Source organism: Falco punctatus (assembly GCF_963210335.1).
Source record: "Falco punctatus genome assembly, chromosome: 3".
Taxonomy (NCBI): domain Eukaryota; kingdom Metazoa; phylum Chordata; class Aves; order Falconiformes; family Falconidae; genus Falco; species Falco punctatus.
The window spans coordinates 110897016-110924951 of record NC_137582.1 but is presented as its reverse complement, the minus strand read 5'-3'; the positions used below and the strand labels follow the sequence as shown (position 1 = coordinate 110924951).

The 27936-nt window shown below is 44.3% G+C and overlaps 3 protein-coding genes across 10 annotated transcripts in view; 2 read left to right on the top strand and 1 right to left on the bottom strand.

The window, feature by feature from the left end:
- Positions 1-200: 200 nt before the first annotated feature.
- On the bottom strand, positions 201-15422 carry OTUD3 (OTU deubiquitinase 3). 4 transcript variants are annotated; one of them, XR_013926759.1, is made up of 9 exons: positions 12019-12263; positions 11202-11350; positions 10325-10437; positions 7113-7235; positions 6273-6398; positions 5605-5701; positions 5143-5324; positions 4369-4804; positions 201-1396 (listed from the first exon to the last, which is right to left on the bottom strand). XR_013926759.1 is itself a non-coding variant. In XM_080379317.1 (9 exons), exons 1-8 carry the CDS (start codon positions 12246-12248, stop codon positions 4628-4630), a joined length of 1197 nt encoding a protein of 398 aa, XP_080235443.1. In that variant the 5' UTR covers positions 12249-12263; the 3' UTR covers positions 3058-4517; positions 4605-4627. The 4 variants fall into 4 exon arrangements, 3 of the variants coding, with proteins under 3 accessions (XP_080235443.1, XP_080235444.1, XP_080235442.1); XM_080379317.1 differs by lacking the exon at positions 201-1396 and having other exon boundaries at positions 3058-4517; positions 4605-4804; XM_080379318.1 differs by lacking the exons at positions 201-1396; positions 12019-12263 and adding an exon at positions 15321-15422 and having other exon boundaries at positions 3058-4804.
- A 690-nt stretch (positions 15423-16112) lies between these two features.
- On the top strand, positions 16113-21357 carry RNF186 (ring finger protein 186). Its single transcript, XM_080379328.1, has one exon. It carries the CDS (start codon positions 16136-16138, stop codon positions 16946-16948), a length of 813 nt encoding a protein of 270 aa, XP_080235454.1. The 5' UTR covers positions 16113-16135; the 3' UTR covers positions 16949-21357.
- A 469-nt stretch (positions 21358-21826) lies between these two features.
- Positions 21827-27936, top strand: part of TMCO4 (transmembrane and coiled-coil domains 4) — a 41184-nt gene continuing 35074 nt past the window's right edge. Inside the window, exons 1-3 of one of the 5 annotated variants that reach the window (XM_080379307.1) lie at positions 21827-21897; positions 25493-25677; positions 26100-26274. In XM_080379307.1, the coding sequence (XP_080235433.1) occupies positions 25499-25677; positions 26100-26274 (354 nt within the window). In that variant the 5' untranslated portion in view covers positions 21827-21897; positions 25493-25498. Of the gene's footprint in view, positions 21919-22046; positions 22225-25492; positions 25678-26099; positions 26275-27936 lie in introns of those variants that run through there. The other 4 variants (XM_080379308.1, XM_080379306.1, XM_080379310.1 and 1 more) reach the window with 4 other exon arrangements.

The window sequence follows — 27936 nt, the reverse complement described above, 5'->3', positions numbered from 1 at the left end:
GGCCACCCCCCATGTGGTCAGGCTCCGACACCTTTCACCGGAGCTGGTGCACAGGGAAAAGCCGAACCCCCACAATGAAATGAATCATAAACCCAAAGGAATCTCTGCAAACAAAACCAAATGTTCAAAGGCAGCCTGAAGGATTTGTGTTCCAGGAATCACTGGTGGAAGGGGTAGGAAACAGCATGAAGCCTCACGGCTGATTTTCTGAAGTAAATATTTATGCATACATGCAGTTTTGCATTTTTTTCTTAAAATACATTTACCAACAGTGACATCTGAGCAGCCAACTGCTAAATCTTAAGAGCTTCAGAGAGAAAAAGAAAATTATCAACAAACTGAGCAGCTGCTGCAGCCTGACTCCAAACCCAGCTCCCCTCAGGGAGCTTGGCCACAACACAGCCCCAGCCCACTCCTAACGACTATTTAAGTAATTAATACTCACGAAAGCCGTGGGGGAGTGTGGTGGTGGTGGTCTCAGAGGTTTGGGGTGGCTTTTTCTTGTTCCCTATCTCCAGCAAGTCTTTGTAGGGCCAGAGGCGCAGCGCTGGTCTCAGGCTGCGGCCCCTGTCCCCCACCGCAGCTGCACACCATCTGCAATTAGCCCTAATGAGCCAGCGCCAGCTGCCCCTCACCCATCCGGTTTTAATGCCACCTCCGGAGATGTGCTTTGCAGCTTCAGAGCGGGGAGGGTCCTAAAATAAAGGTGCTTTAGGGGTGTTTTTGAAGAGTTTCACTTCAGCACAAAGGGCTCCTGCCTGAGTCCATTAAGCATCACGAGCATCGTCCCGGCCCCTTCCTCACACTCCCTATGGCAAACACTGTGTCTTCACAACTCCAAAACGCTCATTTCTACTTTTACTCATTTTCTGGTGCCATTCACTCAAGGGCTTTGGGATGCGGGAGGGGAGAGCTCTGCTCCAGGCAGCACGAAGGAACCATCACACAGCTCAACACAGCACAAACCATCTCCGTTTTGTAGGAGGCTGGAGCACGGGTCACATCAGCCACCATTTCCCCCCCTTCCTGCAGCTTCCAAAGCCTGTGAAAGCTGGCAGGTGAACATACACCCCAGCAGCTAGATCGCATCCCCAGGAAGGGTTCAGGTTGTGCAGACTCCTTCAAATAATTGGAAATTTTTGCCTTCAGCCCTCAGCACACCCCATATGCACAACTCCATTTGCATAGTTCGGCTGGCAGACCTTTGCAATATTTATTGCGCTTGGCATGCAAAAAGCAGAGGAGGTTTGGTAACAGAAACGAGTGTCCGGAGGGGGAAAGGAGAAGAAAACTCTTGTGTAGTTTCAACAGATGCCAATAGAAAAGGAAGGCGCCTTCTGAGAGCACTGCAGATGCAGGTGCCATGGATGACGTGGCTTCTGTGGCTGTTCAGACACTGCAGATGAGGCCAAGCTGTTAAATAAACCAAAAAGCAACTCTCCCAAGAAGAAACAAGGAGTAGCACAAGCAGAAGAGCTCTCCCATCCACAGCAAGGCCAAGACACACTTACAGACATCAGACAGAAGCTGGCTAAATGCTTAACACTTCCAGTTCAAGTGAACTCTGTACCTACAGGGGCAGGATTTAGAAAAAGTCTAGGGAAGACGATGGCAGATGGGATTCAGAGAAAGCAGCTTTCTACATCGTCCTGCTCCGTATTCACCTTTGAGAGGCTGGCAGTGACCCCGCCGGTGCCGCAGCAGTCAAAGCACGCTCCTGGCCCTCTGCCCACTTGTGACCTTTGAAGATGTAAGCTAGCAGCTAGTAACAAACAGCAATCCTCCCCAAATACCGAGGGAACGGGCAGTGCTTATTGTCCCATGACCGCATATTATGAAGCACAGTTAGCTCCACCAAAGAGTAAACACAAGCTATGAATCATGTTTCTCTCTTGCTTCTTGCCTTCCTTTCTCCTGCAAGGAAAACCCACGACCTGTTTCCAAAGCAGATTCTCTGCGTAAAAGCAAGTTCCCAGAGGAACACTGCGTAAGGATTCCACAGAAAAAACAATTTCAAAAGGGCACATTGAAATTTCTACAGCTAAAGGAAAAATCGAAAACAGCCAAACCCAAAGTTTTAATATCTTTGGATAAAAAATGCTCGTGCAGGTACAAAGCTATCCTGGCAAAAATAAAGAGAATTTGATTGGTGTAACAAGGCATAGGAGCCCAGCACACTAAGAGTTTATTTTAATCATATTATACTTGGAAACAAAAGCATTTTCAGCCACAGGTATCAAGAGGCCATGAGCTGAAGGCCAGCCTCTCCCTCTGCTCCATAAGTGGTGCTGCTGCTGCAGGCCTGCCCGTTCAGCCCGCACGGGTGAGCTTACCCACAGAAGGCTCAGCTACAGGGCAGCTCCCCTCACATCTCCTCATGCTCCAAGCACCAACAATCCTTTTATCAGCTCTGGCTCAGGAAGACAAAAAAAAACCAACAACACTTCATTGAGATCAAACATCTTATTTGTAGCACACAACTGCAAATTCTTATTATCTTTGCAAACCTGCGGAACGCACCCACCTTTCAAATCAAGATACAGCTGGGCAAGACAGAGGTGACACTTTAACCTGAACTGCCTTGCTGTGCCCACTGTTTTCAACTCGGCACACTGGCAAAGTGACTTCTACTTTCTCCCTGTTAAGCTCTGACTTGGCATTCTTTCCACTCCCCTAAAACTGACTGTCTGGAGGAAAAAGGATTCCTGGAAGCTACATCACTAACAACAGGCTATCTAAGCTTGGCACAAAATGGGTTTTACCAAAGTCATTTTCCACTTCAACAATGGTACTGTGAATTCAAGGCTGATCCATGCTCTTCCTACCTACGATGAAATACTACTCAGACTTCCCTCTGCAGCATTTAGTCACGTTTACCACCAGCACCTAAAGCAGCACGTAATCCACTGCTTCACTTGCCAGGTACTATGTCCCACCACAAAGCCTAAAAGCTGCTGTGTATTACTTTTTATTTCCACCAAGCTCATTACAGGAACCAAAGGAACTTCTTCAGCAGCATTAAACCCTGTTGTACCTGCACACCACCAGTACCCAAAGTGGAGCTCCTTTCTTTTTATTCTTCAAATACTCTTGATAAACAGTAGCAGAGCGTAACTAGTACTAGCTCAGATCTTGGCAGTTCACAAAAAAAAAAAAAAAAAAAAAAAAAAAAAAAAAAAAAAAAAAAAAGGCATTTATATTTCTGTGCTGATTTGGAAACTTCACAGAATGAATAGATTTTTCAAAAGCAACATTCCTTACTTTTGAGAAATCTATTTCATCTCTGCCCTGGCTGATGAGATGTCTCCTGTTATCTATTTCTGTGTAAGTGCACATGTGCTTGATACAAACCCAAAAACCTGAGTGAAGCTGAAATACTGCAAGCCATATATCAAGGGCCAAGTCCCACAGCCCTTATGCTTCAGTAGAAATGCACAGTCCTATAGTGGAAAGCATCACCGGATTCAAGCTGTACCTTCTACAGTACTTGGTGACCTTACCAAAGAGGAATTTAAGATGAAAAAAGTCCTACCCTGGAAAAACTTTGATTTATGAAGAGTGAAACAGGCAGGGTTCCCAATGATCACTGCTACTTGGAAGCTTGTTCCCAGGGCTCTGGATCCTTTGGCTATACTGATTTCATTTGGAGACTGATGGCTGTCAAGTTCCTGGCTTGGACTAAAGCTCTGAAGTAGCCCAAAACCTCCAGAGCATGGCAAAGGAGATGAGATTCCAAATGTCCAAGTAACAACATTTAACAGAAATCTCATGCCTGCTCAGGTCGCATTTTACGACGTCATTAGACTTCATCAGATTGGATTAATTGGCTCTATGGTCTCATGAGTTCATTGGCATTATTATTCTTTTTTCTCCCCTACAGGTCTCATCAGCTAGCAAACGAGCTGATCCCAAACTTAAGCTAGAAGCAAACATGGATGCAGCAATCCCATTCTCCCTTCACGTACTAATCACTTCTGGAACAGCCTAGTGCAACACGAGCAGTTCTAGTTAGATTAAAAATTTATCACTGCATCCTCTAGTTAGACTAAAAACCTATCACTGCATTCTTCCATGGGAAAGAAAAGAGGAATGTCATGTTTGATATGGTATTGGCTGATACACCTAGCTCTGGAAGGGATTCTGGGATTCTGTTCACTTACATTATTTAAATAGAAAAAAAACCCCACCAAAACCCACCCACCATGTTCCTGAGTTGACAATTGTTAAGCTTTCCCTGACAGCAAAGTAAAATAAAGCTCCTCCAAGCAATACCAAGTAAAAAGTTGCTATTAAAAAAAAAAATAATCTAAGCATATCAAGAGATGTTAAAGCAAATCTGACACTACTGTGTGAAGAAAAGGTTCTCACCTTTATCTAACTCCAAAATTATAAAAACATGTCTCTACATTTTGTTATTTTCAAACAACTCTTCTCACACAGAAGCCGATACAGAATTACCAAGTAACTGTTGGCCCCACAACTGAAGAAACAGGAAGGTCACGGGCGCTTGGAGATCTCTGCAGAAACAGATTTTAACATAATAGGTGCTTGGAGATTTGCTTAAGGGGAATTTTGTCTTAATCAGTTTTATTTGCTTTTCTCACCAAGGCACTCAGAACACATTCGCTCATATGTTTAGGGCTGCCATGGCCTTCACCAAGGTGACGTGGTTGTTTGAGTCTGTGTCTCTCCTGCTGCTATCTGCACAGTTACTCTTGTTGGCCAAGACCTTTTGTCGGTGCCTTTCTTCCTGCCGCTTCTTCTTCTCCACACGCTGCTGTTCCTTCTTTTGTTTTTTTGATACCTGAAAGGGAAGGATGAAAACAGAGATGAAAGCACACTTTTTTTTTTCTGTGCAGTTGAGGAAAAATAACACACTGTAAAGGAGACAAGCAGATATCAAAGCAGTGGCCAGAGAATGTTTATTCCAAACTACTTATCAGGACTTTTGCGTCATTTTGGGAAGACTGCCACATGTCACTATTAAGTGTTTGAGAAATCACAGCTGTAGCAGCAACAAAATCCAGTAGGAAGAAGCTCTTTTTAATTCAAAGGAGAGGGCAGTTGCTGATTAAACAATCCTAAGCATTCCCCTGATCATGAAAGGGCGTGCAAATCACTGCCAAACCACACTTCACATACCTTTGGGTTTCTGCTAGCTCGATTCTCTTCATCGGATCTAGCCTGTCCTTTGTTGTTTTCTATTTCACCTTGCTGCAAGCTCCGATTTCCCAAGATTCTTGAACCACTTCCATTTTCTTCCCACAGAGTTCTGCTACACAATTTCTGATCTTTGCTCGGGGGATCATGCTGCTCTTCAGTACCTACCAATAACAGAATTCTTTCTCAGACACACTCTATGCAGAAGCAGTCTCACTGTCAGCCAATTTCTTCTGCCGTAATTTCTGCAACAGTGTTTTTTTTGGAAGCTGGATTGAATGTGCTCTCACTAACAACCTGCCTGAGCACAGAAAGGCTGAGGTGGGAGCACAGCCAACAGCAAGCTCCAACTCCTACTGTCCATGTTGAACTGCTGTTTACAGTGAACACTAACATCAGACAGCGCTCTTCTGAAGCATCACATGACAAACTCTGTGTACTTACTGATTCTTTCCACTTCATTCACTTGAAAGATGGCAAATATTGCAGATTCTATATTGTAGTCTTCCACTTCCAGAATCTGGCTTACTAAATCAGTGTCCTGTCCACAAGATGAGAAAGATAACACTGAAGAGAGCTCAAATCACTGACATACACTGATTTAACAACCATCTGCACCACTGAGAGGGGGTTGCTGTCTGCTTTCAATTAGCCTGCATTCCATTTCTGAAAAAGGTGAGGGGGAAAAAAAAGACTTTAAATCCTGAAGATACCAGGAAAAAGGAACGTGCTGTTTCAGTGTAACTGTTTCACTGGGAACTGTTTCAGTCTGCAGGAACCACACAGGCTACCCAGTGACAACCGCCAAGTTAGCTAGTCATTTGGGATGTTCAAGTACAGACATCCTCAAAGGATTTCAAATCTTACAGAATTTGTTTCAAAGTGATTTTTCTGAGATGTTGCAAGACAAACCTGCCAAAATTATTAGGTATCCATACAGAGCACCTTTCATCTGCATTTAAGGGTTGAGTCTAGGATGAAATGCATCCGGATTTATGGCTGCAGTGCTGAAATTATCCAAGATGAGTATTTTTTTACAATTCTTCCCAAGGCAACTTTCATGTATCAAGAAGGTTTGAACATTAAGCACAAAAAGGCTACTCAATACTTACTGAACATCCAGTTGCATTACACACTTTTTGTACAGCATCATCCATTTCAATTTCAATCTCATCTTCAGAGTCACCCTTCTGCGGCTTCACTTCCTCCTCCTTATTTGAATCATTTTTGCAAAGCATCTGCAAGAAAAGCAAAGACCAGCAGATCACACAAGCATGCAGCGATTTCATGATATGCAGTAAAAAAACATCTGACATCATAATGAATTTAATTATTATGGCACACTTGTCTCAGAAATATCCTCTGCCAAAGCATCTTGGAAATTGTGTAACTTCTTCATCACTGACACCTTTTCCCATGACTCATACACTACTGAGCAAGCTCTCACATACTACAAAATTGTGCATACCTGTAAATAATCACTGGCTTTTTAAATGCAGTATTTATCTTATTACAATACCACACATTACACAGTTGTGTGCAGAGAATCTCAAGGACAGCACAGCTTACTCCTTAACATGAAAAAGTGAGATATGAAGAGGACAATTGTATCCAGCTGTTGCCTTTCCAGCTCTGTCCTCCCTTCCCTTTGTTTCTGCATTCAAGGTGCATAAGTATGTAACTTAGATGAAGTTGCTTCAAGACTTCTACAGCTCATATCACAGCAGCAGATTTGGGATTGATTTCCAGCCCAGTAATTTAAACACTTCACAGCCTATCTCAGGACAGTGGGCAGCACTACTTACAACGACCTCAGGGGCTTTCCTATGCCCAGCGTGACACAGGGACCAAACTCTCAGTCTCGATGCAAATGAGAAAGGAAATGAACTGGTAATTTTTATCTCTTTTATTTATTACCCACAGCTGACTCAGGTTGTTCTGCCATAACCAACCTCCATCTGAAGATACGCTGGAGCTTCAGAATCGTCATTGATTCTCCTCACACTGTCATAGTGCTCTCCATAACGATATGCAATATGCAGCTCCCTCACATTATTTTTATCTGTGCCCCGAATCTAAATAAAAGAAACAAATTGCAAATGACCATTTGGAATCAACTTCAGCATCGTATTTTTCAAAGTATTATTTTTTTTAAGCAATGATAAACACTGTGATTGGAAGCAAAGTACGTGGCTACTGAAGCATCTTTAAGAGTTGACCTAATAATCCAGATGTGCCTACAGTAACAACAGAGCTTCTGTCTCAAGGATCATATTTGAAAACCAGATACACAACATTGGGTCAGTTACATCATAACAAACAAAACATGGTATGAAAATATTTCAGTGGACAGCTCTTAACTATTTTCTAAAATTTCCACAGGAGCTGTGAGCTTTCTTAATCGCCTTTCCCAGGCCCAGTCGCAGTGACAACTCCCACTGAGTGTACAATGCCTTCTTCCCCTCAAACATGAAGGAAATAAATAAAAAAAAAAAAGTCCAAATTATGACCACAGTGGAAACACATCACCCAGACTAAGTGGTGTTCAGCAGCTGGGACGAGATGCTGTTTTAACAGTTAGCATTCAAAGTGGTTATGTTTTGTTTTTTAAAGAAAGACTAACAGAAATAAAGCCAAACCATGAAAACGTACTAACTCGATTCAGGAGCACTATTAACCACCAAACATTCCTTTGCTTTGTCAGCACCAAGTACAGCGGTTTCCGTAGAAAATTCCCGCTCTGAGTATTATCTGTACTGATGCAAGAATCATTCTACCCCAACCACCAGTGTCTCAAGTTATTAGCTAAAAGCTACACGGCATTCCAACTCTTACAAGGAATGCGGAAAATTACCGGCATTTGCAGTTCTCCTTTGCTTACCTGTCAAGCCAGAGTTCAAAGATCTGACAACCTTTCTGGAGAAGATGTCAGTAAGCAAATGACAACAAATGCTTGCTTTAGGGCTCCACAATTTCTCAATCCTTTTACATCTTTCAATCAGCTTATCCTAACTTAGGGAATATACACCAAGTCACCTTTCAACCATGTCTTCACTCTGCGTTGCTCTAATGACTTCAGATTTCATGACAGAGATTCTCCATTCATCTATTTCACACTTGCTCACCTTTAAGTTCCAACTCAACACTTGGTTATACTTAACTTCTGCCTTTTATCCTGTTATTTGACATGTTGGAACTCAGGAAGATTTGTTTTCAACACCTCTCCTCTGCCAGAGCCTCAATGAGTATCTAACAAATCCCAGAGCTCTTTAAAGATCATTCTGAAAATACCCAATTTAGCTCTCAGTAGTGAAGCCTCTTTTTGCGTGCTCTTTCCACAATACACTGGAACTGTAAACAAAAGATAGCTGCAGATAAACAAAAAACAAAAAAAAAAAAAGGCAAAACCACTGAAAAAAGGTAAGCAGTTATCCAAAAAGCCAATAAAATAGCCTGTACATCTGAGCTAACTTGAAGCTCTACATTTACAGTCACTATCAAAAAAGGTAAAGGCGTTTAAAGCCCTAAAATGTCCACGCAGAGATGCCCACCTCTGAAGAGCTTTTGATTAGGCCAGAGATTGAGATACAAGCTGGAGGTCCTGAACACTTCTGCTCACATCGTTCCAGCTTAGCTGTACTGGATCCAAATGGTTCTCTCGAAATTAAAGGATAACTCACCATCTGCTTTAGAGGAGGGAGATATTCACTCTATCTGCTTTAAGCATCTTGCTCACCTGCCTCTCTGGAAATGCTCTCTTTGGAATCTCATCTTTCTAAAGTTTTGTTGGGCTCCAAAGAAGAAAGGGGGAGGTGGGGGGGTGGGAAAGTAGGTCGACATATAGAAAATCAAGAAAAAAAGGTGTCCTGGGTTAGTCAAGCCTACCAACTTGCTAACATTGTCATCATGTTTGTGACGCCTTACATACTTCAATGTCCTGATGTATCCTCTGTGCGGGCAGGAGACTCCTTACATTACAACTATTACCTTACGCCAGTCTAAAGAGCCTAAGACAACCCTTTACTAATAAGACTACACTCAGGCAAAACAGAACCTCATCACAAACTCTGTCTTTACAACCCTGGAAAGGTCAATGAATGGGGAAAAAGAGTTTAAGCTTTTTAAGAGGATATACAAAATATCAATAGGAGTTAATTACACAGAGGTGAGCACCCGGTTCAAAACAGTAACAAAAACATGAACCGCACCCCCATGAACTCTCCCGCAAGGTCGCTACCTCTGCTCACTCTAGCGGGTCAAGCAGTTGAGGATTTTAGTTAGCTGTCTTACTGCCCATGGCTGCCATGCAAATATGAGCTTAAACTCGTCTGGGTTCAAGAATCCACCTGACACGGTTTCAAATGTATCTGAGACACCACTGACAGTGTTCACCTGGTCTTTTATCTTTATTGCCTTGTTTAATCTATATACTTCATTGGTTCTGCCTGTGAATTGTGGCCAGAAACAATCCTGACTTAAATACAGGTTCTCACTTGCTCAATGGACAGGCAGAGATTGAGCGTGGACCCATTCCACGGTGGACTTGCCATAGAAAAACAACAAAAAAAAGCAAGCAGGAGGGACCTGATGGGTTGCTTGTTCCAGTGCCCTGCTGTCAGAGGAAACCATACCACACAGTCCTTTCCAGAAGCTGATTAAACACCACCTCAAAGTTTTAAAACTTCTTGCCTCTTCCACCCAGTCCTGAACCTCATTTCTCCAACTGTCAGAAACCTTCTCATTCCAAATCCCATGCAGAATTGACAGAGCTTCATTCCAACACAGCTGCCATACCCTGTACTTCCATATTTCTGAATCTTATGGTACAGGTTTCCTTAAGCCTGGCTCAAATTCCTATCAGAAAAGTAACCTCATGTGAAGTCCAATCTTCAGAAGACAGGGAAACAGAAACACAACAACAAAGCTTAAAACCAAACTAAAACATGCTGCTCCATGTCCACATACTTTCACACATTCATTGTTTTCTTTCATTCCCTCTCCTCCTAGCTGAAATCTGGAGTGTTTTTGCCCAAGGGTGAAAAAGCAAGCACAACTCTACACCATACGGCTACTGATTGCTCTTTTGTAATGATCAGGAAGTTTCAACACAATTTGTATTCATCAGCTGAAAATTAGGTCACAATATAGAAGTTTCGTTTCTCACCTGCCACAGCGGAGCATTAAGCTGATGAATAACCACATTCATTTGATTGTTCCTTGCAAAGGCCACAATAGCATCGTTGCCAGCAAAGGTACCGGGCTTGGCCAAATTGGTAACTAAAGGAAAAAACATCCAGAAGAGTTGGAAACCTAGTTTCTGGCCGTTCCAGAAGCACTGGAGGGATAGTGAGTAACAAAAATTCATCACAAGCCCAAGAAATTCCGGAAAGAAAATCCCAACTGTGAAACAGCGACTGCTGAAGCAAAAATTTGGCAGCGACAGAAATTAATGAGTCTTAAATGACCACAGAAACCTCTAAAAAATGCAGTACACCCTTAGATTATGCAAGGCCATCAGCTCTGTGTTAGCTCAGAAGGAAGGAGTGCCACATACTAAAGGCCCAAACCACTTTCATGCATCACCTGCATGGTACTTGGCACATCCTCGAAGCTTTCAGAACAAAGGCTGTATTTTTGTCTGCTTTGGATCTTCCCCTGTGTTACCACCATGAAATATCAAGTGTCAAGGAGAAGAAGAAACCCAAAGAAATCAGCCACTTGACACTCACCAGCATTCAAGAAGAACTAGGCAATTTTTGCAAGTTCCTTTTGAAAACATCAAATTTTAACTTCTTGGCTTTTTTTTGCCTCTCTTCTCCAATTTTTTCTTAAATTTAAACTATTTCCAACACCGATTTAATACAAGTTTAATAGTTCATCATTCTATGGAACAGACAGAAAGGTACACTCACAGTTTCTAAACTAAAGAGAAGCCCTAACATAGTCCTGGAATAAGGAACTGTTTAGTAAGAAGATGCGCTTAATGAGATGCAATCACGTTAAGCAGTAACCCTTCCACTAGTATCCCATGGAGACCATACCATGTTTCTCAAAGGGTACATCATCCTCCACAAAAGGCTCAAAATCCTCCCGCTGCTTTATCATGTAATCCACCGTTTCCTGGCGATGTCTGAGGTGGTTCCGCGAGTGCCCCTCAAGCTGATCACCAAGGGCCCGAAACAAACAATTGCTACCGAAAGAGAAACCACCAGTTAGCATGTGTGAAACATAGCTAACATACACCATTAAACCAACAACCGGCGTAGCAGCAAAAAGATACAGTGATAAAAGGAAAGTATTTGTGCTCCTTCTGCCCAGTTAAGTTCAACAAGGATATGAATGTGAAGTAGCACCTATTCCCTGTACTTTAAATGGCTGCTGCTACTAGAATTGCTGGTAAGAACATAAGGTTTTGAGTGAACATGTCTCCAGCTCCAAAAGGGTAAGTCAAGCGTGGTAAGACTGCTAGGCCAAACTGTCTTAAACTGACAAAAGACATAATGCGACAAAGGACAACTCAATGATCTACCAAGCAGTTTCTCAGCAGACATCTAACACCTCTTTCACCCAATACTTATGGCCCTTCCTACGCTCTGCTCAGCAGACCAGGGGAGCCTTTAGCCCCGCCAGGGACCAGGCCTGGGCCCAGCAGAGCCCTCAGCACCCCGGGGGACCAGGCCCTGCACACCCACAAAGCAGAGCCCTCTGATCCCTGTGGGCTCCAGCGGGGAAGCCCCCACCCCTGCGGAGCACTAGCTCCACTCAGCCGCGAGGGGAAGACCCTCAGCTCCCGGGGACACAGGCTGCCCACCCGCCGACGGAGGAGAAGGCTCCCGGGGGCAGGGGGCCGGCGCTCACCCATCGCCCGGCACCTCCCGCAGCTTGAGGCCGAGGGCTCGCAGCTGCCGGGCGAGGCCCCCGCCACCCGGTGCGGGGTCGGGAGCCGGCCCGGCGGAGGGCTGCCGGGGCCGCCGCACTTTCCTGGCTCCGGCGGCGGGCCGGGCCTTAGCCGCCTGCTTGCGGGACATCCCCGCCGGGCGCCACCGCGCCTGCGCCGCCGAGCGCCCCTCACGTGAGCGCGGCACCATCGAGAGCAGCGCGGAGCGGCCGGAGCGCCGCCGCTCTAGCCCGCCCCAGGCGGATTCCTCCAGGAGGAGGAGGAAGGCAGGTGGGAGCAGGGGGTCCCGGGAGGGAAACTGAGGCTAGGGGAAGCGGAGGGCTTTAGGGATCAAAGGCAATGGGAGCTGTGAAGGGAAGAAGCGTGCAGGAATCAGCTGGGAGAAGGGGGACCGGTGGGGAGGAGGCTGGGAAGCTGCCGCGAGCATCATTGATACGGTACCAAAATGCTTTGCCCGAGATCGCCACGTTCCGCGCCTCATTAGCTTCCACTGTGAATTACACTCTGTCCAGGGGCTTTTTCCTCGGGGCACGGCCACAGGCTCCGGTGCCTCTCCCAGCAGCCCCAGCACAGCCCCAGCTGACCTGGCCGCTGCTTTGGCCGCCTTCTCCCGTCACACGCCAGGGCGAGTTACTGCAGACAGTAACCATTCCACACCAGATCCACGCTCCGGGGTGAGCTGAAAAGGAAAGGACCCGCGAGGTGGCACCACGAGAACGTGGCTGACAGCTGCCACGGGAGAGCTGAAACTGTGAAAATTAATTAAATTAATATGTGTAATATGCTGAAGCTTAGTGTCCCATTTCCCCAGGCACGGAGGGAAACTCCTCCAGACCGCAGAAGGGGGCTGGTGACTCAGTGACTCGGCCGGAGTATGGATTTTGGGGGAAGATTCCCTGCTGTCCTGGTGCCACTCTTCCCACAGCAACCACAGAGGCCATCCGCAGCTGCGCCCCCTCCCCGTTGCTGCCCCCTCCATCTATTCTCTCCCTCTACTCTGCTTTTCCTCGCCCTACTTTTCTCTGCAGGTATCGCAACAGAATCTGCCTGGTGCTGCCAGTCTGATTTATGCCCAATTCCTAGCACTCTCGGTTCAGAAGGTGCAGCCAAATGGTTTCACGATGCACGCTAAGGAAACACTCCAAATTTGGGAACAGGCCCTGAGATAACGAGTGAATCAACTCCCTTGGCAGGAATATTACAGACGTGCCAGTGCCACGAAAGCATGTTGTAGTCTAACAAGGCAAGATAAAAATCACCAGGCAGGATTCTCCTGCGAGGTGTTTCAGATCACAAAAGGCACCATCCGCTGCAGCTTTATTCACCACAGAACAACCTCCTTTTCCACCTCAGCGTAAGAAATTCCTTGGCACCCCAAATGACGTGGTGTAAATCTGAAGGCAACCTCTCTGCTTCACCCGTACTTACACTGGGTAACAGGGGATACAGTGAGAGGCTTCACATCAAGATAAAATTTTTTAAGTTCCTCTTGTTCAGAGTCACAACAATCTGAAAGAGAGGAAGAAGCTCACAGGACTATCACCAGCACCTTCTCAGATGTTTTGAATAGTATTGTGCTGAAAGCCCTATGGCAAGCAAGGATTTTACTCTGAAATGACATGACTACACTTTTATATCCATATCCTGTCATAAACAAGTCCATAAGAAACATTCCATAGAAACATATTTTCTTATGCAAACACACTAAAAGCAGGAAAACAAGATGAGTATATAAACTGACTGCAAATGATTAATGAAACAGTAATTAGCCTAAGTAGCGTTAAAGGGCTATAAGCAATTCAGTTAAGTATAACCTGCATGCAAGCCAGTGAACATCACTCGTGACGCCAAGGACAAAACTGAGTCAAAATTAGGGCAAGTCCTTTGACACTTGGCTGAAAATTTCATCAATGGAGGACAACGACAAAGACATATTTTTAATCCACTATGACCAATAAAAATTGGGCAGGGAGACGACACACTCGCTGAACAGCAGTGCTGAAACCACAGCAAATTGCACGGTTGCAGCCTCCTGAGCCCCCACACTAGATCACGCATCCTCCCCTGGGGTCCCCGATCCATGTGGCAGTAAAGCACAGCCCAGGAAAGCATAAGGGCCTCTCTGAAGAACGAGGACCTCGGCTTTCCCCTTCCCTCAAGCGATTTGTCCTAGCTGCTGACACACATCTGTAGCAAGACAACCATGCCTCTGAAGCAGCTCCGAGTTTCCAGAGCACACAGTCGGAAGGCACGCAAAAATCACTCCCACCCATTGTCAGAAGACAGCACATGGATACAGAGGCATGGATTCATCCCACCTCCTTTTAAACTTGAAGTTAGGAGTGTTGCCCCTCTTGGTGTCTGTTCCAGCTTCCCAACATCTGCAGGACAGTTTCGTACTGTTCTAATAATCAAGAATCAGTAATTTTATAAGACATTTCCATTTTGGACATGGGAACTGACAGACCAAATTTGAAACTGCTAAAGGACTGTGAAAATGGCAGGTTTCTCTTCCACTTTCCCAGAACTTTTTAACAGCATTAACTTCCTAATAAAGAGGTATGTGAAATGCAATAGAAAATTCTCCTATTTTTAAACATAAAAGAACCCGCTTCCAGGTGTTCTTGCACTTCAAGTACAAGTACCACTTCTGCAACTGAAAGATCTTCAGACTCCTAAAATTTGGGGTCACCCCAAAGTCCATCAAACACTGCAATACGCCACATCAGCAGAAATGTAGCAGGAACGCCTAGATACTTTTACGGTTTGCTTACAACAAACCTTCTACTATTTCTCAGCAAAGAAGAACAGGCTCTTCCCCCCATCATCAGCAAGTTCATGAGATTAGAGTCTTCCTGAACTCCTTGCCCTCCTAAATTGCAGTTATTTCATTTATTTCTGTTGCTTTTGTTGGAAGGAGGGGCTGGCACATGGTAACACAGACAGCTTGAGCATTCAGGTGCATTTGAGGCTACTGACTTGGTACTGCCTGTCTTCTACGGGTAATGCTGACCTAGCCCGTCTTTCTGGAGTTAGTGAACCTTCCTTTTCCACCTTCCTGACAAACCACCATCTGTATTTTACCCCTCAAATAAGAAGGTAGGAAGAAATTAAGAGACTGAGGGATTTTGTTCAGGCATATATTTTTTTTTCCAGATGAGATGAACATTCACAAAACCACCTAACAGAAGGGCGTTCCTGAGTGCATGAGGTTGTCCTTTGAACACTACAAAAAAGAAAATGGTGCTACCAAGACACTAACCTTGCTCTTGATCTCCAGCTCTCTCTCATGGACTGTGTAAGACCCTAAGTCATGCTTCAATTCACACTTGGAAGCCCACTGATGACTGAAACTAACAGGTACTCTCCTAGGATAAAAGAGTTGATAATAATCAGACATTTAATGCTCAACATTAATAATCTCATTCTTTACTTTGTGCTGTAGGGTACCAGCTCGAGGGTAGTGAGTATTGCTAAAGCAAGAGCAGACTTCCTAGCCAGAGCTCCCAAAACTGGTGATACTTATGCTCTCTCTAATCAAAGTACTGCACCCAATACACCAGTGTTAATATCAGATAATTCCTCTGAATCTGTTGCTGTCCAGCAAATAAGTGTTTAGAGACCAGTGAAATTGCTTTCAACAAATAAAGTACTAATTTAATAATAATGGTAGTGCCTGGCTACCACAGTGAAGAAAGCTGCAGTCTGTTAACGCCACGGGGTCTGCTTCCGGACAGAAGTTGCTCAGTGATATTATCAGCCATTGTAAAACATCTTGGCCATGAAGTTAATGATTAACTCAGGTCCCCATCTCATAAAAGCACCGTATTGTAAGAGCACAACACGCTTAAAGCTAGCTGTCACTAATCAATCATGCATATAACAGGAATAAAGCAACACATATAAGGAGCCAGAAACTCAGAAAATCCTTCAGCTAAGGGAAGACAAACCGCACTGAGGTTTATCTCCGTGGAGAAATCCACTGACAAGCCAAACAGTGGAAACAGCTCGACAGCTCCTGGAGTACCTCAGGCCGACAAGGACAGTCCTGTGCTCGCTGCAGAAGGTGCTGCAGAAATGAGCAGAGCAGGACCCCTAACCGAAAACGCTGCCGATGTGAAGGGACTGGGATTTATGGAAGAACATCTTAAAGAAATTGAGACACCTTCAGGCACAGAGCAAGATGGTCCTGATGCCATTAACCCAGCAATTTCTGAAAGAGACTGCCCAAATGCAAAGCCTCTTGTTATGCTAGCGAACATAAACCCTTCTGAAGCATGCAGTTTTGAAATGAACCACCAGTGTCCAACCACAACGTCTATTGATACGGACTGCCTAGTCTGCTTCAACAAGTACGATATTTACAGAGTACCAAAGCTCCTGGACTGCCAGCATGCCTTCTGCGCAGTCTGCCTCAAGCTCATCCTCAGGAAAGAAGAGAGTACCTGGATCATCACCTGCCCCCTGTGCAGAAAAGCCACTTTTGTGTCAGGAGGACTCATCCGCACACTTCAAAATAAAGAAGACATCATGGAGCACTTGGAAAACCCAGATTCAAACCCTGAGGTACACATCTCAGCCATAGGGCTGGACAAAAATAGCTGGACTCTGACCAGCCAAGATGTTTTACACGGAGATGAAAATGTTCCAGCAGACAACAGACTGGCGATCCAGAGACTAGTGCTGCTCCTGCTGCTTGTGGTCATTCTCACTATCCTCATCCTCCCATTCATATACTCTGGGCTGATAAAATGGGTAATTTGTCTCATGCTGACTTTGGGGTTGGTCCTGTCTATGGTGCTTTGCTGCACTCCTAAATTCTACTGGAGGTGTAACAGGGACTCGCTCACCTCCTGCCGCAAGGAGACTCACATTGCTGCCATCGCCTGAAACAATAACCTGCGCTGCCGAGAGAGAATGGACCAGTCCTGCCTGCAAAGCTGCGTCCTAGGCGCGCCAGTCAGTTACTGGACTTTGAAAGCAATCATTCACGCAATAAATTCAACAGGTGCCTAAGTTGGCCCAATAGCAATGAGCTGTTAAATTTCATTACTGGAAACATAGTCAAATATTTATATGTTGGTGTATACAAGATAAAAATTGTAGGCTTTCCATACAATTTTTATCCCAGACTAATAATTCTGTTGGTTTGCTTTTGTCATTTTGCTCTTCTCCATGTCATTTCCTGATTAGCACTTCAGAACATTATCTGAAACTCCTGACAGATATGTCCTGTGAAAATCCTGTGGTTGTGTTTTCCCGGTCTCTTAACACACGTACACCTTTTCTTGTGACAATGTGGGGAAATGAGACTGCTAAATTTAGCCTAGCCTCAGTGGAAGAGAGTAGTTTTAACCCAGATTATCACTTAATCCCTATCACTGCCCAAATGGTTGTTGGTAGGGACGGGAAAGGGACTGGGAAAAGGGGATGTCAGTTGATGCCATTTTAAGTTACACACAAAACTGGAGAGGAGAAGGCAAAATCAACACTCCTGATCTTGAGTCTGTGGCTTGCAAAGGGTAAGGCTCTTAGAAGTTCATGACCCTTCAATATTCCCCATGTTATTTAGCACAGAAATGGTTCCTCTCACCTGAATTCCTTTATCTGGCTACCTGTACCACCTCTCTTCTTGCCCTCTTCATGTTAGGTTCAACATTGCCCCTGGAGATGCTTACAGAGATAAACAGAAACCTGTCAATTGTTACGCCATACCACATCTGCTATTTTTACATGGAATGTGTCCATTAAAGTTCAGTAATATTAATTACTCATTGACTTCTGTGTTTCAATTCCTCACTGACAATTCACATCAAAACATTTCACAGTTTCCTCATTGACAGGAACTACAGCTGAGAAAGCATATTAGGGAGCTGCACAATTGAGCTGGTGAGTAAAGCAAAGCAGTAATGTGTTGGATTTTTTTTCCTTTATTTAAAAAAATACTTAGTTGCTAACAGAATACCCTATAACCCAACTAAAATTAAATTGGAAAAAATCAGGAGTTTGCTCTAGTTAAGTTACATTTTTAAGAGCACCATGGATCTCAGGAGACCTTGGATCAGGCCTGGGGTAAATATTTGTGTTCGATAAGAATGGAAACTGATGTACTCCAGTTGCTCAGTATATAAATATACATAGTGTCTCACCAGCAGATAAAACAGATTAGACTAAGAGGGGAAGGAGCTGTTCTCCTCCTAGAGTCTTGGAAAAAAACAGGTCTGTTTTCTGCCCCAAAACACAAACCTTCAAGGGAAATAAATGCTTTGGGTTTTCTCATATATTTGGACAGCAACTGGCTTATTGCAGAGTACATATATAGTAACATTTGCTAATATCCAACCAGAAAAAAAGCTTTTCAATTGGGAAAAGGCAGGTAGCTTTAAATCCAAATACTGTATTATTCCAAATACAAAGACTGGAACAGTTATTCAGCTTTACTGAAAATAATTTTAGAAACTCTTGGCAGGTCTTTCAGCTCATAGACAGTTTTCTTGTCGAGTTCCCTTCACCAGCACTAGTGGGTGACTGGTACTGTAAAGGTTTGTAACAATTCTATTGGCCTGAACGTAGTGTGCATGAATGCATCAGAGTAAGCTAGAAGCGTTAAAGGAAGATCATGTGCTAATTGCTACACTGGTCTCATCAAAACAACCAGATAGCAGGAAGAAACAGACTGTCCTAAAGATAAGATGGCAAAGATGAGCTGGACTAGAGCCATAACATTATCCCAACTGGTGGAGGAAAAAAAAACCCAACAACAAAAAAGATAAAACTTGGGGAATTTTGCCTGAGGGAAGAGACCAAGCAAAATATCAAACAACTCCAGAAGGGTGTATACATTGAACTCAGTATCAGTTTGTCATTGTCAGTCCAGAAATATAATTAATAGACGTAACAAAATGAAATATAATGAAGAATATAGAGGCAGCATCCCTTGTCCTTGTATCACTCACAATGGAGCTGGCCAGCCCATGTGGCCTTGCCAGCCCATGTGTGTGAACAAATGAAATCAGAGAATTAATGTAAACAGGAAAAATCCATTTGTTATATACCCTGTCCTTCCAAAAGGGTGCATTCAAATTCTTTTACACTAATTTCTCCAGTGCCAAAAATAAAAAAGGCCAACAAAAAAGGGCTTCCCTCAAGGCGGTATACAGCAGCAAGAAGGAAGCGCATGCTCTGTTGGCTACCAGTGAGAGATTGGCCCACTGAAAAAACCCCTATGGATCCATACAGTAAGATTAGCAGCCATGGAACTCCAGGTTTCCACCCCAACTGCTTTGCATCAGCAGCTTCCAAGCTTGCATTCAGCAGTTCAACTGAAACATTTCTTTAGCCTTTGAGAGCCACTAACAATCAGCTGATTCAGAGTTCATGGATGTTGGTGGAAGTCATTAGGTCCTAGAACCTGATATCTTTATAACAGCTGTGATTCTCATCTGACAAGATAAGGCTCCATGACAACATAAACCTCTGAAGCAGCAACTGAGTTTATGGAGAAAAGGCCAACAGAAATGTATTCCCATTCCAAAATGGAAAGGATTTTTTTGTACTCAGATTTAATTCATGCCAGTATTCCTGGAAAGAAAGTTTCAGCTCTGAACTACGTTGCCCTGCTTCCCTTACCTAGCTGGCTCCCAATTTCAGAGAGTGATTAGGTTAACACACCGCAGCCTGAAAGAGAGAGGTTCATAATGAGAAATGGGCCCAGGCAGTAGTACTCAGCTGTACCCAAGAAACTGCATAAATATCTGAGAATTGGGATTTACAAAGACAGAATCCCATTGAGGCATTAAGAGCATCATAAGACCCAACATCAGTATTTAAAGGCTACAGTCTGTATAGACAGAATCCTGGACCAGAAGCATCAAAGGTACTTTGTTTAACAACGAATGTACACAAGTGAGTTTCAATTAAAAAATACGTCTATCTTTTTGTCATGCTGTGCTTCTGCACTGCCCCTCTGCCCACAGGACCCTTCCCAATGCCACAACTTTTCCTATCCCAATCCCTTTCCAGGCTTCTCTTCAACAAACAGCACCATCAACCACCACAGTCACTAGTTACTTATGTAAGAGTGAGACAGGTGCCTGAAAAATTCAGAGTGTAGGTGTTCTAAATTACTGTTAGATGTAGAAGTCTCACTTTATCTGCAGAACTTTAAATTATCCATAATTGTGCTGGCTTTGATTACTATTAAACTATATAATGAGATCCCAAGTTTACAACATCTGGTAAAACTCACTCCTAACTATCATTCCGCTCAACTTCGGTTTTGGTCCACTTTTAACAGCTCTTCTGCATTACCACACAAATAGGCAAAAATAAACATGGAATAAATAAGACATTTCACACCTCCACACCGCTCAGATTCAGTACAAACAGAACTTTAGGTCCTCAAACACAGAACTGGCAAATCTACAAGAAACGAATTTGCAGATCTTGCTCTGGGAAGATCTCCACAGATTTATGCCCAGGTGATTCCTTACTTGTTGTGAACCATTTGTAAGTTGTCTGTTGTGTTGTGCAGTTACTCAAGTGAGGTAAAGTCACAGGTGAAGCAGATACCTTCTGCACCCTAACTGGGAATCAACAGAACTCGCCTTTTGAACTTCAGTGTCATATTTAATGACTACATGATGATGCTGAAAATACCTATATTTAACATGAGTACTTGTGCGAGTACACTTGAGGGGGGTGTCTAACATTAGTACCATGCAACCAGGACAAGACTTTGGCCAAAGAAAAATCATCTTTTAAACAGAATTGGTACCCAGCTTATTTTAAAAATGTATTTATAAGTCAGTCCCACATAGCATGTTTTAAAGTACATATCAGTTACCCCAGCTACCAAGCAACCAAAACCAGTTTTGCTTTTGTGAAATGTGGCTATACACAAAAACTGCTCTCTCCCCCCCGAAAAATACCAATTTCTCTGAGGATTACTATGCACTGCACTTAGGGTTCCAGCTGGAGACTGCTCTCGCAGCAAATGCATTTCTTAAACCCCCAAAACACAACGCAAAAGCATTACGCTTGGATAGCTGAACTAACTCCAAAGTATTTGGATTTCTGCAAGGCCAAATAACCAGTGACACAAAACCTCTGGAGGTGACTGTGTCAGTAACCCTGCTGCTATCAGCAATATGTACATGGCCCTTACATTGGTCTGATGAGTGCATATATACACACACACTTCAGCTTCTGTTCCTATGGCTTTGGGATCCCACCCGGTAATACAGCACAAAATTCAAGACTCCACTAAAGCTTTAGTTTTCCTCAGGGTAACCCCCAGCGACACCAACCTGTCCTGTGTGGAGATGGCAGAGAACTCCTGGGGTAGGAACCTGAGAGCAGCTTCACGAAACTCACATGCCTACCTCTCTGATGGAGAGGTTCTCACAGGGGGGAAAAGGGCTTTAGGACTGGAAGGACTTGAGGAAAAAAAAGAGCGAAAGGGCTGGTACCCAGGTAGGCCTGAACCCCCTGCGAGCCACCAATGCGGCGTACAAGGCCCAAGACCGCAGATAAAGGCGGGCAGCGAGGGCAAAAGCCGCTATACTCATCTCACGGTGGAGATGCGCCTACCACCACGCCCGCGAAGGGGCCGCCAGCCGGGAAAGGGCCGGCCCGGGGCTGGCTGTCGGCTCGCCGCCACCATCACCTCAGCCCGGCGCGCCTCCCATCTCGGCTCCGCAAACTGAGCGCAGCGCTACGCCAATCGCGTAGGCGAGCCGCAGCCCGTCTGCCATACGCACATTGCGCAGCAGCGGCGGGACGGGCAGGAAGCGGAAGACAGCGGCGGCTGCTGCTCTTTGAGGCCGGGCCGGCGGCAGGTCGGGGTCGGGCTGGGAGAGGTGGGGAGAGGGGCTGCTATCGGCTGGGGTGGGGCTGAGGGGGCGGCCGGGCCCTCTCCTCAGGCGGGACCCCTCTCCTTCAGGCCGCTCCCCTGTCCTTAGGTGGGACCCCTCTCCTTCAGGCCGCTCCCCTCTCCTTCAGGCTGCTCCCCTCTCCTCAGATGGGACCCCTCTCCTCAGGTCACTCTCCGAGGAGACTGCTTTCCTCAGTGGTTGTCAAAAGTGCTACTTTCTGTTAAAAAAAAAAAAAAAAAAAGCTTGTATTCTAGCAGCAGAGATGTCAGCCACACAGGATTTGTGGTAGAAGTGAGTGTCGGCAGCTGTGGAGGTGTTGTTCCTCACAGCTTTCCCAGCTGAGGTGTTTCCCTCACATTTTCCCACTAGTGATTTCTCCCTGCTGGCCTCATCCCTCTTGGTGGCTTTGCCACCTTCTGTGTAATGAAATTGCTTCTCTGGCGCTGCTGCTACAAGCATCTGGATTAATCGAATCACACGCACTCTGTTTTGCAACTAGTTAAGCTTTTAGCTTTTCCCCATCCCCTCCGTCTCTGAGCCCTGTTTTACATTCAGCATGCATCTCTGCAGTGGCCATCTGTATCACATTCATGTGTTTTTGCAGGGAGATGTGATTTTTATCCAGGACTGAATTAATTGCATTCCATGTTCGTACTTCCTATCTATGGATTAATATCACATGGTGCTGCCAGCATGTGAGCACGTGTGTGGCTCTGGAGTCCCATGCAGGTCCCCAAGAAGACTCATTTGCCCAAATACTTCCACAGTCTGTTGTGTCCGATGCTTAACCGCAGTTCAGCTGTGCTGTCCTTCAGTGTGCCTCGCTAAGGGACTTTTTGGCCAGCCCCATCTGAATAATTATCTACAGCTAGTTATCTGAAGTTAATGAGATGCCCTGTTAACTTTTGAGGGTCTTGGAGATTAACACATCAGTGGTTTGGCCGCTTTTGTCATAGTTTTGGACGAATGCAATGCCAGCATCTCTGTATTTCTCCTTCCAGCAGCAGGGAGCACATGTGTATTGTACAGTTTTAGATTAGGATTATCTTTAGGGTTGTCTTTCTGCTTTCCAAATAGGACTGTGGGAGCTGCTATATAAAACACACCACCTGTCAAGAAAACAAAGGGCTTTGTGTGAAAAGTGAGCACTGGAAGTGATAAAAAAGTGTCTCTTTCAAGTGACGGTTCAGATTATGGCAATGCTATTGATTGCTGAATCACATTGTTCAAGACAGAGATGTGAATTCCAGTGCCACAAGCTGTAAATAACTTTTGAGTTACATTTCTAGCTCTCAATTCCCTCCTCTTGAATTTAGTGGCAGAACTTCTTGGCCCAAGGTTTCTTTACTGAATCACATATTGCCCTTTTTTTATGCTGCGTGTCTGAAAACCCAAACCCCTTATTTCCTAGGCATTTATGAAGAAATAGATACCTGTGTATGTATCTTTTTGATATACTTGATACATTTGATGTACATTGAGCATACTGATCAGAGCACCTTCAAAGTCTTTCAAAACTTTCTCTGGGTGTTTTAGATGGTCAGCATTGTGAATTATTTGTTGCATAATAGCAATAAAGTTGCATGCAAGAAGCCACTATAGTGTCGCTCCACAATTGGTCATATCTTTTGTGTTATTGGGAAACAAGGTTAAACAGCTGTACTGTTTTTGGATCCTTTTTAGCTGCTTCGCTTTTCATATGAGCCTGTGTTAACAAATCAATAAATCTATCACAGCAGGGAGGGGCATTTTATTTTCAGTGTTGTCTCTATAATAAGCTCACAGGTCTGTGTCCAGAGGTGACCAGACGTTCCAAGTAATTGTTTGCAAAGTTATTGAAACTTTAAACTGGGTTATTTATCTAACTTGTAAATTAGATTATTTCTGGGCAAATTGGTCCATAAGTCTGGATGTTTTAGGAAGATCAGAGCCTAGTGAGTGATGTGAAATGGATTTTCATGGTCCAAATGAGGGCTTTGGAGCTGCTGAGGTAATTAAAAAACAGTCTTGGGATTTTGTTAGAAAGTTCTGGAAAGCACAGAGGCACATCCTGCACCACCTTTACAGCTGCACTTCAGCAAGCATAAATGCTGCTGTGTGTTGAGGTTGGTGCTGGGGCTGAGACTGATCCCAGGTACCTGCTCTCCCTAGGGAAGCGTAATCCAGCCCTTCCCTTCTCTGGGTGGTACGGAAATAACAGTTAGTTTATTCCTGCGGACTTTGTGCTCTCATGTTGCTGGAATGTGATGTTTCCATGGAAACACACCGAGATGCCTTAGACCCGTGTGCTCAAGCCACTGACATGCCAGGAGGTACCTGTTGCAGGGGGGCTGAGCTCCTTCAGGGAGAGAGGTGCAAGTTTTGATAACCATCAGCCCTCAAGTGATGAGTTTTCTTTGCATTTATGTACCAGCAGTTAAATAGCGAAAGCCTGAGCAATGCAAATCACTTTGAATAAATTTCTGAGCGGAAGGCAAGACAGACACCTTTCCTGGAAGACCATGACAGACAGCACCCAGATAAAAAAATCTCTTTAAAAAGAGCTGCTCCTGTGCTGCATTTATTTCTTTGAGGACTCTTAAAACAATCCCATAAATGGTCTCTGCATCCTCTGAGATTCAGCTGTAGTGTCATGGGCTCCTAATTTCTACTTAGCCACTTTCTTTTCTTCAGGGCTGAGAAAAAAAGGAAACATTTAAATATGAAGTATATCATGAAATAGGTGATTTGAGCCCCATAGAAACCAACTGAATCTTGATGAAGTCAGTAGAAATGTCAGGTGATGTAGGTGAGCTTTGGAGCAGATTGTTACCCACGTTGAATTGTGAAATGAGCTGTTGTCACATCTCTCTGGTTTCAGTCATCTTGTCAGCTGCTTGTATAATCAGAGGAGCTCCGGGGCAGCGGTTGTAAGCCATTCAGTTGGAAGCATGCACATCTGCACTCTAAAAAATAATATTTTGGCCCAGCTCTAGTCCATGCAACGCAGGGATTTTATGTTTGGGGAAAAAGCAGTGGCAGGTTGTATAAAGAAGAAAATGTTACAAGCAAAGCCTAGCAATGTCCATGGGACACGCTAAAAATCCTTCTCATCAGAGGCTGCAGCTAGACTCAACTTTCTTAATGCAAAATAAACAGAGGAGTGATTTGGACTGAGGATGAGAGGCAAATTATTTCCCAGGCAGCTGTACTGGTCCCTGCACCAGGTGCAGAGCTTTTATTCTACACGCTATTTTTGCAGTAAACATGTGAATGATATGCCTGACTGGAGCTCAGTCTCTGCATCTTGAAGAGGACTTCTTTCATTCTTTGAAATATTGTTGGCTCATTTTGTGCAAAACTTTTGAGAATTGGTGAAGAGGAAGTCTCCTGTTGTCTTCTGTGGTCACAGCACCATGTTGTGGGGGGATACACAAGCTGGACCTTGGCAGACATGTCTTAATACTGACAGCAAGTGTTACAGTGAAAAAACAACGGCGATTTGTCTCCTTGCTTCCTGGTTTCCAGCTGTTTATTGGATCGTTTTTTTTCTTCTGCTTTTTCCTCTTTGAACTTGCAGGTAAAAATGGCTGCAGAAGAGAAGTGGAAAGGTTGCACTTCAAAACAGCATAGCGAGGCTGAACAGGCAGGTGAAAAAGAACCGTGTGTGCTTCTGGGCCAGCAGCTGGGTGAACCGGGAAGATTTGCTTATGCGGCACTTTGTGGGATATCCCTAGCATCGCTGTTCCCTGAAGAAGAGCAAAGGTACTACACGGGGTGGCAGGGGGTGAGCAAAGGAGGTGGCTTTTGGGCAGCAGCTCAGATGGAGCTGGTATCAGACTCTGGATGGGGTCTTCTGAAGTTAGGGGAGTGGAAGATCCTTTTGACATTTTCTTAATGTGTTTTCTTAAATGTACTGACTTTCTTACACCTTTTAAGACTTCTATACTTAAGCACAAATTGCATCCCTTAATACTGCAGAGTTCACAGCCTGCATTGAAGTAAGGTCTGGCCCCATTCAGATTGCTCGCTTGTTTCTTTAGCCAGCTTGTGTAGCAACTCAACTTCTGCCGACTTCTTACAATGCTTTGCTTTTTGTGTGAACAGTAACAGATCAACATTTGAAACTTTCACAGCTTGTGAAAGTACCCAGTTACAGAGCCTAAACTGTGACTGTTGCCTTACAGCTCCTTCAGGATGGAATTCATTGAGGGCTTTGTGAAATGGCTGGACCTGCCCGATGCTGTCTTACCCGCCATGACAGCGTTTGCTAGTGGCTTAGGAGGTGAGGGCACAGAAACTTTTGCCCAGATTTTGCTGAAGGATCCCACCTTGAAAGAAAATCCAGTTGTCATTACCCAAGTAAGTTCATACGCTCCCCTCACCCTTGTTTGCTTTTGCAGGAGAGATTTGTCATACGTGTCTGTTTGTAATGGAGGTTCTGTTTGTACAGTCAGGAATGTAAAATTAATATTTCTGATATGCATATATTTCTGAGCAGCTGTGTGGGTGACTGGTGGTCTCTCTATCCATAAACAGCTTGTGGAAGTGATGAACACGAGGCCTGGTTGCTGCCTGTTGAATTAATGTTTTGTGTGTTTGATGCTTTAACTCTACAGAACAGAGAACTGTTAAACTTTTTACTTTGACTGTATTATTGCAGTGGGTTTGATTCATGTGTGTGTTTTACAGATTTTGGTGAAACACTGAACATGATAGACCTGATTTTAATTTGCTTAAAAGCCTCTTTACCGTAGCTGCAATACAAAACACCTCTACATACATGCTCCAAACAGCACAATTCCCAGAGTCAGCTTTTACTGGAAGGCAATAAGTTATTGTGACTTTATTTTCTTTCACCAAGGAAGTATTAATGAGACTGGAACTCCATAATGTTCTGATGTAAAAGCTGACATAGAGATAAAAAAGGTGAAGCATTTCAGTGGCGTTCACCTTTGCTGCAGAGTCTCAGCTGGGGAAGATATCTGCTCATCCAGCCACACATTATGCTGTGCAGGGCAAAGAGCACGGTAGGCTACCACTGATGCCACACATAATGTGGCCACTGTCACCTCGCACCCTACGCCATATGCTGCACACAAGGGAACAGCGAGACATCCTTTGTGCAGACAGTGCTCTTGTATTGAGTAACAGCACACACTCACCTTTAGCAATGGCCTGACAGAAGAGGAGATGTGAGAACACAACTGCGTAAGGAAAGATATGATAGGAGTGAACTTCCTTGGTCATCGTGACCAGCTCCCATTATCTCAGCCATCTTTCCTGTCTCCTAGTCAGTCCATAAAAGGCTTCAGAGGATCTGCTCCAAACATCCAAATGTTACAATGCTCAAAGTCCTGTAACAGTATGAGTATAGCGACAGAGAGTCATAATTTTAATACGTTAGGACAGGTCTTCTAAAATAAAAGCAGCTGTTTTGATTTTGTTTGCTCAAAATCAATAAATCCACACTTGCTTCTTTCTGCATTTAGATGGCTTGGTGCTTCCCAGGTTGTTTAACCTCATTCTCTCTGCTTCAGGATGGATTCTCTAGATTTAGGCAAGTCTTCCTGCATTGCTGCTGAGTTTATTAAGGGTGAAATTTTGGTGAAATCTAGCTTGTGCTTCCTCTGAGCATATGTTGCATAAGGACTCCATGTGCTTTTACAGAAGTGGCTCCGAATCAGCAGGACTGCGCGGTATTTTGCTCTGATCCAGAGAACTGAGGCACTTATCACCTGGATTCAGGTGGAATACAGAAGCTGTAGATAACAATTCTTTGATTAGTTAAAAGCAAAGATCAGGAATAGCTATCAGTCTATGCCACAACATCAGTGCCTTATGCAGTCTTGTATATGAGCAAGGTGATTGATTTTGTCAAAGGAGGGAGAGAATGAAAGACTTTTGTAGAGCAAGGCAGCAGAGGCTTGCAAGGTGTGTTTGGGAAAGTCTGCTGGCATGTGGGTAATTTCAGTGTATCAAGCTGGGATCAGCTTTTTCCTTCTTACCTGAAAATAAACAAGC

Excerpts from the sequence above, each read along its gene's own strand:
- RNF186 (XM_080379328.1), top strand. The coding sequence starts at position 16,136 with ATGAGCAGAGCAGGACCCCTAACCGAAAACGCTGCCGATGTGAAGGGA.
- OTUD3 (XM_080379316.1), bottom strand. The coding sequence starts at position 12,248 with ATGGTGCCGCGCTCACGTGAGGGGCGCTCGGCGGCGCAGGCGCGGTGG. Across the intron at positions 11,351-12,018 it reads CGGGAGGTGCCGGGCGATGG|CAATTGTTTGTTTCGGGCCC; the intron begins GTGAGCGCCGGC and ends CTCTTTCGGTAG. Across the intron at positions 4,805-5,142 it reads GAGCTAGCAGAAACCCAAAG|GTATCAAAAAAACAAAAGAA; the intron begins GTATGTGAAGTG and ends CTTCCCTTTCAG.